Source organism: Gymnoscopelus microlampas (genome assembly GCF_963454915.1).
Source record: "Gymnoscopelus microlampas genome assembly, chromosome: 11".
Taxonomy (NCBI): domain Eukaryota; kingdom Metazoa; phylum Chordata; class Actinopteri; order Myctophiformes; family Myctophidae; genus Gymnoscopelus; species Gymnoscopelus microlampas.
Window position 1 is genome coordinate 19810351 of NC_139948.1, and position 10000 is coordinate 19820350.

The following is a 10000-nucleotide window of genomic DNA, read 5'->3' on the forward strand; positions in this document are numbered from 1 at the left end:
TCCAGGAGCTCTGTCTGGCCAGAGCTCGTTTTAAAGCCTACCGTACTTCAGGCTAAGCAATGGGCAGTTTGCAGACCTGTTGTGGACGGCTGGGCCAGCAATATTGTTTAACATTTCTCGAAATGTTAATCTATTCTCAACTTTGGAAAGTGCTCCGCTTGGCCCAAAAAAGCACATTTTAAAAGCGGTCGCCTTTTCTAATTTCTCATTTTTTAAATGTAATGTAAGGAGGACAGCGTGAATATGCTATTATTCTACAAGAGATACAATAAGCAGACATGTGCCTGCAGAAGGAGCGAGTGCATTGCTCTCCCTCTGTGCCTGAGCGCACACACATTCACACATACATAAACATGTGCATGTACATATACAATTATTAAGTTATATAAAGGTAGTTATACCATCGTATTCTCCATCGTCATCATCTGCCAAGAGGACCTCTTCTACAAGAAAGACATACACGAGGGATATATTCAGCAAAATCGGTCAAAATGATAACACAAATAACATAGAATAACAACAACATAAAATAGTAATGTGACATGTAATGGCATGACATGACATAATGTAACATGACATGCCATGATATAAACACATCAGTGATGTGGTGATGTTCATCTACGGTTGTGTCAACCGTGCGGGCGACATGACAAGATGAATATTATTATTATTATGCTATTGGCACGACAGTCACACTTAATTTAAAGTTACAAGTCATAAATTACAAGTGACAAATCTGATATGGCTCATGTGCATGTGTTTGGGCTGATTTCATCTCCATATTCATTCAGTGAAAACAGAGCATTCTAATAACATCTGAAGCAAAAGCTTTAGGCTGCACCTGTCTGTGTCTGCCTGGACCCTGCCCTTTGCTTTTAGTGGTTTCGTTTTCATGTCGGTGGCCTTTTGTAGAAGATCAAACGGTGTACACTTGCTCTACCCCCCTTGCTCACCTCTTTCCATCCATATACACACCCTGCCCACCCACCCATTGCTCATTCTGTCCCTGTATCTATCCATCCATCAGAACAAAAATGAAAAGGAACCTGACAGAGAGATAGAGAGATGTAGTGCTTTGTGGGTTGTCTCATTCCAAGGATCAAAGCATTTTTAATTGGTGCCATATCCATATAAAGCTACAGTATGTTTTAAACATGTCTTTTTAGTCATGACAAAGAGCCTTGGACACTATTCAAGTGTATTTTTGTGTCTTTTATCACCCACAATTGATAACATATTTTTCAGAATTGGCTCCATTATTATGGCAGAGCTTATTTGTAATAGACAAACTATAACTCTTAGTATCAATTATATGAAGTTCTGTCTGTCAGACAGCTTAAAGCCTGGGGGAAGGCAGGTGGTCATGTGAGAGTGAGACACACAGACATTGCATTACTGTGGGGTTTATTTTGCACAAAAACGCACAATAGAGTCCTTTTGTGAAAGGTAACACCTACATTGAAATACCCTTACTCTGCAACCTGATTTGGATGCTTTCCTGGCATCAAAATGGCATTAAAAAGTATCTACTCTCTTTTCTCAAGAGAGGGGTTACCAGGGTAAGAGCTACCACTGAAACTTTCAAACTTGGCTTTCAGTAATGAGTCAGCAATGGTTGAACTGCATCCCTTAAAGGTAGGGTAAGTGATTTACTTTTGTTAAAATAAGTGTTAAATAGCTCTATATTCTGATAGTACTCATTGCTAGGGTTAGTGTGTTTGTTCAGTAAAGGGGGTCTCCCATGTCTCTCCAGCTCTTTATTAAACAGAAAATGCATTTTCAGTGCTCTCTCCTGATTGGCTTAAATTTTGTCACCTACCTGATATAACAATGTGCTATATTCTGTTTACTAAAGAGCTGGAGAGACCCCTGTGACCGAACAAACGCTCTGTAGCAATGGAACTAAAGAAATCCCCAAAATATCACTTACTCTACTATTTACTACTCTACTACTATCTACACTTACTTACTATACTATTTCTGAAGAATTCAAAAGATCTAATGATGCTGTGTAAAAGCAGACTAGTAGGTTAGTAGTCTAAAACCCCAAGCAATGCTGTAAGAAGGGTCTGTTTATCCATTTGTTACTCTGAGAGTGTACACATGTTCTGGGTAACTGTGCAAATGAATGCAGACCATTTACCTGCTTTGCAGATCCACTCCAAGTATCCGTTGAGTTCCCTCTCTATTTGCTGCTGTCTGCGGAGCTTCAGGAACTCACTCCTGTTCTCCACGCGCTCTCTTTCTTTGGCAAACTCCCTGTAAGGGTCACACACATCGTTATCCATAGCATGTTGTAGAACATGTACAGTAACAAACCTCAACCGTTTAAAAAACCTGCACACGAATAGAATCTCTTTGGACACACTCTTGCACTGTTATTAGCTGTAAGCTCTCAAAAGGGAACGTTTCGGCAGGTAAACACCACCACTCTACTCCAGAGGCTGATAACTGATGGTAGAGAGGGAAATGATGGGTAAAAAAAAAATCATGCACGCACACACACACACACACACACACACACACACACACACACACACACACACACACACACACACACACACACACACACACACACACACACACACACACACACACACACACACACACACACACACACACACACAGAGGAGACCTACCCTGAGAGTACACCAAGCACCAGGTTCAGCATGAAGAAGGAGCCGATGATGATGAGAGGGATGAAGTACATCCAGTTCCACGAACCCCCTGAGGCATCGTTGCTCTGGACACACACGCACACACACACACATACACGCACACACACACACACACACACACACACACACACACACACACACACACACACACACACACACACACACACACACACACACACACACACACACACACACACACACACACACACACACACACACACACACACACACACACACACACACACACACACAATATCAGACAGGGTTGCCAATGGTTCATTCGTCTCCTCAGTCTCTAATTTGTCAGAAACATCACTTTGTCAATAGTTTTTAAACAAAGCGATCTCTGCAAAGTCTCAGCAAATTCACCACCACTCCCAGCAAAGATGGCTTAAAAAGACTTGCACACCTCAGGTGTCTGGAGCTGATCTTTGAACCTTATTCAAAGCAGAAATAAGCCACTTTTACAAAGATTTTACAGTTATACCGCAATACAAAAAATAAAAACAGTTCTGCAACAATGGCATTAAAAGTACAGGTACTTTGTTTTGTGTACGCTATCATGGCACCACATGCAATTCCAATGTACAAGTACTGTACATCACTTGTTCAGCTGAAAAGTAGTTGAAACAGCCTCTCCAATTGTGGGACACCAAATTCAACGACCTGCGGTCCAGAACTCACAGGTTCAGGAAATACTGGTGGTGATCTTAGGGAGGGTGCAGGTGAGCATGCTGTGGTATTCAAAAATAGCAGATATACAAGCTCATGAGCGCTATGAGCGCTATGAGCGCTATGAGCTTGTAGATCTGCTATTTTTGAAAAATCGTGAAAACTTGTGCAAATCTTTGAATATATATATATTTTTAAGCAAAGATATGTAACTCAAATCTTTTCTTCTGGGGGTCCCTGGAACAACATATGTTGAGATGTATATTTTTTAAATCTTTTTCTTGCAAAGCTGAGGAAAGCTCCAAGTCTAAGCATTTCTCTCACAGCAGTGACTGCAACTGTTGCATGGTTGTGCATTTAATACAGACTTGAATTTGAACTTGATAAAGAGGGAAATGCACTGCAAAGGACAGCAAGTGTCTGCATTTCTCTGTACGTTGTCTGAACTGTAAACAACGGCGAGGCTGACACTGTGTTTAAAGTAAATCCATATCCTCCACGCTCACTGCTGGGCTGCTCTGTATGCAGTAAATAATGCATAACGCTCTCGGACTCCGAGTCCTTCAACCCTCCCTTCATCCCGTTTCTCTCGTTCTCATTCTCTTCATTCTCAACCCCCCTTTTCGCCCCACCCGTCTGCTCTTTTGCTCTCTTCTTCGGTCCCCATCGCTCGCTCCATCGTCCCCTCGTTCCGTCACTCGTTTGTTCACAACGTCATTAGTTTGTTCGATTACTTCATTCCTCTGTCCTCCTTCCTTGCATCCTTGCATCCCTTCTTCCTTGTGTCCTTCCTTTACATTCTAAACGTCCTCCCAAGAATTATGCTTCCCCAGCTTTTCCTCAAAAACCTTCAGCCCCCTCTTCCTCCTCCTCCTACTCCTGCATGTACTCTGGCCTTGCTGCCGCGTACCGCAGACCCTTTTTTTTCTCCCATTAAACTTTTATCACCCCCCCCCCCCCCACCCCCACTCCTCAGCAGCTGTGAGAATAACTTGGGCTGAACGGATCGTTTTAAATATAGAGCAGCAACGAGGGAGAGGGAGAGAGAGAGAGAGAGAGAGAGAGAGAGAGAGAGAGAGAGAGAGAGAGAGAGAGGGAGAGGGAGAGAGAGAGAGAGAGAGAGAGAGAGAGAGAGAGAGGGGGAGAGAGAGGGAGAGGGAGGGGGAGGGAGAGGGAGAGGGAGGGAGAGGGAGGGGGAGGGGGTGATCTAGGGAAGAGAGAGAGAGAGAAAGAGGCGAGAGTCAGACAGATATAGAGTGACAGCTAGTACTGGGGTGGGGCAGGAACGGATGAAAGAAGAGGAAGTGGAAATGGAAGACAGGAGTCTGAGTTATACTTTGTGCTCGAGGCTCACACACAACAAATAGCTGATCTACAAGCTCGCAATGTACTGTGTATCAGCTATTCTCTTTGTGTACAGATCAGGCGATAATAGGCAGGTCGATGCAAACTGAGATAGGGCCAGAGGGTTGAGATAGTAGCCTGAGAGAGAGAGAGAGAGAGAGAGAGAGAGAGAGAGAGAGAGAGAGAGAGAGAGAGAGAGAGAGAGAGAGAGAGAGAGAATCACTGGAGATGACAGGTGTCAGTTTGAAACCCACCATGCTTTGGAACAGGCACGCTACAGTGAGCAGTGAGTTCTGAATGCACGCGCACCCTGCAAGGAGTTATTATTGGGGTGTGTCCATGACCCTCATGATTGGTAATTAAATCCTGGTTTGCAATCCTGGTTAGTGTTTGAACAGAGATACTCTCATTTAGGTGTGCAACACTTAATCGAACTACTCGATTTATAATCATGTTAATAAAATTATAGATTTGTTTAATACAATTTTTTATTAACATTTTAAATACAGTAGCAAAAATTGCGTGCATTGTGAGCTTGTAGATCAGCTATTTTTGCTAGGTTTGCATGATACCGTTGTACAAAGTATAAAAAAACAGTATAAAGTAAGGCTTTTTTAATCAAACTAATCGATTTAGTCTATACAAAATATATATTTTTTAAATCACGTCAATTCATTTATGTATATATATTTGTTATAACTTTTCTCGATTATTAGACTAATCAAAAAAAGTAACTGATAGAGACGTTAGTTGCAGCCCTAGCCAACTTGAATGAACTAGAGGTTCGGGCCAAACACCTGCGTCGCACCGCCGATCCGACTGATATGTCTGAGTCAGGGGCTTTGCCAGAGTACCCTTGTACCCATCTGTCTGTGTCCCTTTTATATGGCATATGGCATATATGGGCATGCGCATATATGACTATTAATATATGGACATATTGCTAGAGCCGGAGCAATATATTGGTCTGGCCAATATGCCGGCCATTATTTGACTTTTTTGACGCCATCGGCAATATGCAACCAATGTGTAGATCTGTATTCAGCTCATAGATATTTATGCAGATATGGTGTGTTCAACCCAATAGTTGTCTGTCTGTACTATTATCATCGGCGAAAAGTATAATTGTCGCTGTCAGGCTGAAACCTTCCACAGTATCTCCTATTATTTATTTTCTTAAATTAATAACGTATTTTGTCATACAAGAATGCGAAAATAGCCATTCTACTAGCGCAAACATGTCACATTGTGACACATTGTGAGTGACATTTTAGATGTGCTACTTTCGCAATTTTTTAAACCAAATAAGAAAGTGAAATCTTGTGAATAAATAACACTGTAACTACATTTGGTGAATTGGAACTCAGGTTCCGGGAACGCACCGGTGTCATTTTAGATTTGAGTTATAACCATTAAGCTCATGAGCTTGTATATCTGCTATTTTTGACTAGCCAAAGAAATCTAAAATGACAGAGATGCGTTCCTGGTCCTAATGGATTAAGTAATTCTCTTTTCTCCGGCAAGTCAAGTGGAAATAGACAGAAAAGAGGGAGCAGAGCCAGTACTACATGCAGCACAGGGTCGTGAGTCAGATCTGAACCACTGCCAGTGACATATGTGCTCTACGTCAGCGCGCCACCCGGACGCACCCTGAGGTACCAGCCATAATCTATTTGTGGTCACAATAACTGCAGAACTCTGCTCAGCAGTTAGTCCTCTGTCACAATTATTACGTAATCGCCCGATCACACAATTATTTGAGATAATCGCAATCATTTGGCATAATCGTCAGAATCATTTCCATTCAACTGTGTAACCTCATCTGTTGAAAAACAGCTCCATACATTTTCAAACATTTTCCAAAAATAGCGGAAATAGCCGGTAAACAAGCTCGCAACGTGCCATGACTCGAAATTTTGTGAGTTTGTAGATTGGCTATTTCCGCTTAACTCATTCACTGCCAAGGACGACTTATGACGAGACATTGTCCAAAAGCCCAGACTGCCAATGACGACTTATGACGACTTTTAGTTTTTAGTGGTTTTATAAAAGATTGCGCTGTTCTCTATCACCTGAGTGATCACTTTCACTTTCTACTCACAAGAGAACGGCAGGATGAGCGATCATATTGGATACATTTTCTGTGGCCAGTTGAAAAGGTAAGAAAAGCGTGCATTTTTGGCGAAAGATGGTATATTCACATGCTGCTACAAGAGAAGGGGCCATCGCGGTTGGATTGTTTTTTCTCTGGGCGACGCACACTGATACCAGTCAGACAAGCGATCATAATGTATAAAAATGTTCTGTGATCGTGACAGATCGTAACAGTACTTACAACGTAGAGCAGGTCGGTCCAGCCCTCCATGGTGATACATTGGAAGACAGTGAGAACAGCGAACAGAATGTTGTCAAACTGGGTGATGCCGTAGTTCGGTCCCAGCCAGTACTTTCTACACACCGTGCCCTCCGGACAGGTTCTTGCCGGAGCCTCTGTGCCGCACGGGAACTCCTCCCGAATCTCATCTGAAAAGGATGGGCGAGTAAGGAAGCGGTTGCTTGTCAGGTGAACCATAGTTTTATACCAGCGGCTCTCAACCTGTGGGCCGGGGACCACTGGTTGGCCGTGAGGATACGTTGCAAGTGGGCCCCAAATAATTGGCAAAACTGTTTTTAATTATATAACATAACATTAATACAAAAAAATGTCATGCTATTTTCTTCTGTAAAACCTTGAACATTTTTAAATGGTGAAACAGTTAAACAGGAACTTAAAATATACTAATTTATGTTAGTTCCAGTATTCCAAGCTGGAACACAATCGATTGATTGACCATTAAAATAAACATGCTCTGAAAATGCACATGGCCCACCCATCTGGCCACTTAACACTGCACAACTTAGCATTGGTGAAAATCAACTAAGTATACTCCACTCCAATTATCTAAACATTTTGGTTACTAGCTACTTTTTTTTAAATGCATGTTTTATTAATAATAATTATCCAATTATTAATAAGAAATGTTCTAAATCTTTCAAAAAGTAAGATCGGCTATTGTCAAATAGCCTGATGATCAATAATTACACTTAGATCTACAAGCTCACAACGCGTTGCAGTGCGTCGTGTTGTGAGCTTGCAGATGTGCTATTCTCTGTGCACGACACCCACATTACAGTAGGTATAAATCAGGCTTAATTCCTCCCAAAGAAGAACAGATGTACATTACTTGGACACTGAGCAAATTAGGCTCATCTATGCTAGGGGCTACAGCATACACACATGCACATGCAGCATTGGACACACACGCACACACACACAAACACACACGTTTGTATTACTATACTCGTAAGTAAGTAAGTAAGTAAGTAAGTAAGTAAGTAAGCCCCTATCCGCGCATCTCTAGTAAGCACACACACACACACACACACACACACACACACACACACACACACACACACACACACACACACACACACACACACACACACACACACACACACACACACACACACACACACACACACGCGCACACACACGCACATGTGCGTGCACACACACACATCTAGTCAGCAGGCCGTCACCTGTATGATTGTCAAAGCAGGTCGTGTGGAATTTGCCCATGTAAAACTCAAGGCCGATGATGGCGAACATGAGGATGGCAAAGAAGAGCAGCAGGCCAATCTGGAGCAGAGGAATCATGGCCTTCATGATGGATTTCAGCACAACCTGCAGGCCTGGAGGACAAAGAATATTCAGCATCACGGATGAGTTTGTGTCCTTTTAACCACTTAAAGGGATAGTTCACCCAAAAAGTATTTTTTTCCCTATCGAGTCACCCCATGGAGACTTGAATTCAAGGATTTATTTTTGTTTTTGTCACATTCCTAAGCCAATAATTTGATGACCAGCGGACCGGTAGGCAGCGGTTCCGGCAGGATACACAAAGGAGACTCTTTGTGTCTCCTACCGGAACAGCTGCCAGTCATCAAATTATTGGCTTAGGAATGCGACAAAAAAACAATAATATCCATGAATTCAAGTCTCCGTGGGGTGACTAATCGATAGGGAAAAAAGTCATTTTGGGGGTGAACTATCCCTTTAAGCCCTATTTTACACTGTTTTATAAATGTTTATAAACAGATGCCTAAATAGTAGAGCTTGCTGATTGTAGAATATTTTGAAAAAATACATAAAATATAATAATAGCCTATATATGACATGCCCAAAATAGGGATGACATGTTGAAAGTGGATACATTTAGGAATGCTACTTAGAAGATTAGCTTGTAGCTAACTGTCATGGTTTGTGCAAAAAAAGAAAAAAAGAAAAGAGAGAAACAATATATAAAGCACAGTGTAAATGGGATTTTAACATATACAAAACAAATTATTCTTAGCAGAATGTCTTTTGCACAACAGATGTTTACACCCTTAAAAATACACTTTGATGAGTAAAGTTAGATCAAGGAAGTTAGATCAGATATCAACATGGCAGTGTGCAATATATACAGTACATAAGGTGCATGATATATACATACCGTGTGGTATATCATATATCATGTGGTATATATCAGGTACATAATTCATTTAGCTGCGGTTATTATGGTGGTACATTGTAACACAATAGCACAGTATTACAAATGCACCACCATAGAAAATGTAAATAAATAAATTATAAAAGTGTGCTCCTAGGAGCGCAGAGAAAAAAAGAGAAAGTGCTCGCAACTCACTTTAGATGCTCCAAAACTTTATTAAACAGCAGCAAAACGACCTGAGGTAGACCGCAAGGTCGAAACGTCGTTTTGCTGCTGTTTAATAACGTTTTGTTGTAAGAATTAGGTTCCACCCACATATTTGTGAAGACAATTACAGGCAAACTTATGGAGAATCAAAACCCTGTTTGACGGTCATTGTCACAAGACTCACAAGATCATTTGTGCCTAGATTGGTAGAAAATGTTTAAAGGGCTCCCAATGATTGAAATTTGGGGTAGATGGGACGTTGTATTCATGATTTGTGGCATTTTTTGGCAAAACTGCAAACTTTGGAAGCCTGTTGTATCCAATCAGAATTGAATATCAAAATTCTGACTGATATACTGTATGTAGATTGATCACATGACTCAAGAGAGAATTTGTACAGATTTGTGTGAATTTTTGACTGAATCTGAAAGAGTAGTAGGAAAAGGTAGGTTTTGAAGAAATGGGCTTGGTCAGGCGAAAGTGGACTTGGCCTAGTTGCATTATGATCCAAGGAATCCAGGGAAGAAAAAAAAATTGTACCACCTACGGTTCAAAAGTTATAGGCTA

The 10000-nt window shown here is 41.4% G+C and overlaps 1 protein-coding gene across 1 annotated transcript in view; it reads right to left on the reverse strand.

Annotated features, from left to right (window-relative positions):
- Nucleotides 1-10000, reverse strand: part of cacna1aa (calcium channel, voltage-dependent, P/Q type, alpha 1A subunit, a) — a gene marked incomplete at both ends in the record, with an annotated part of 143437 nt that overhangs the window by 79855 nt on the left and 53582 nt on the right. The window contains 5 exon segments of the mRNA XM_084071677.1: nt 402-443; nt 2144-2259; nt 2640-2743; nt 7030-7217; nt 8274-8426. Coding sequence (XP_083927803.1) covers nt 402-443; nt 2144-2259; nt 2640-2743; nt 7030-7217; nt 8274-8426 — 603 coding nt within the window.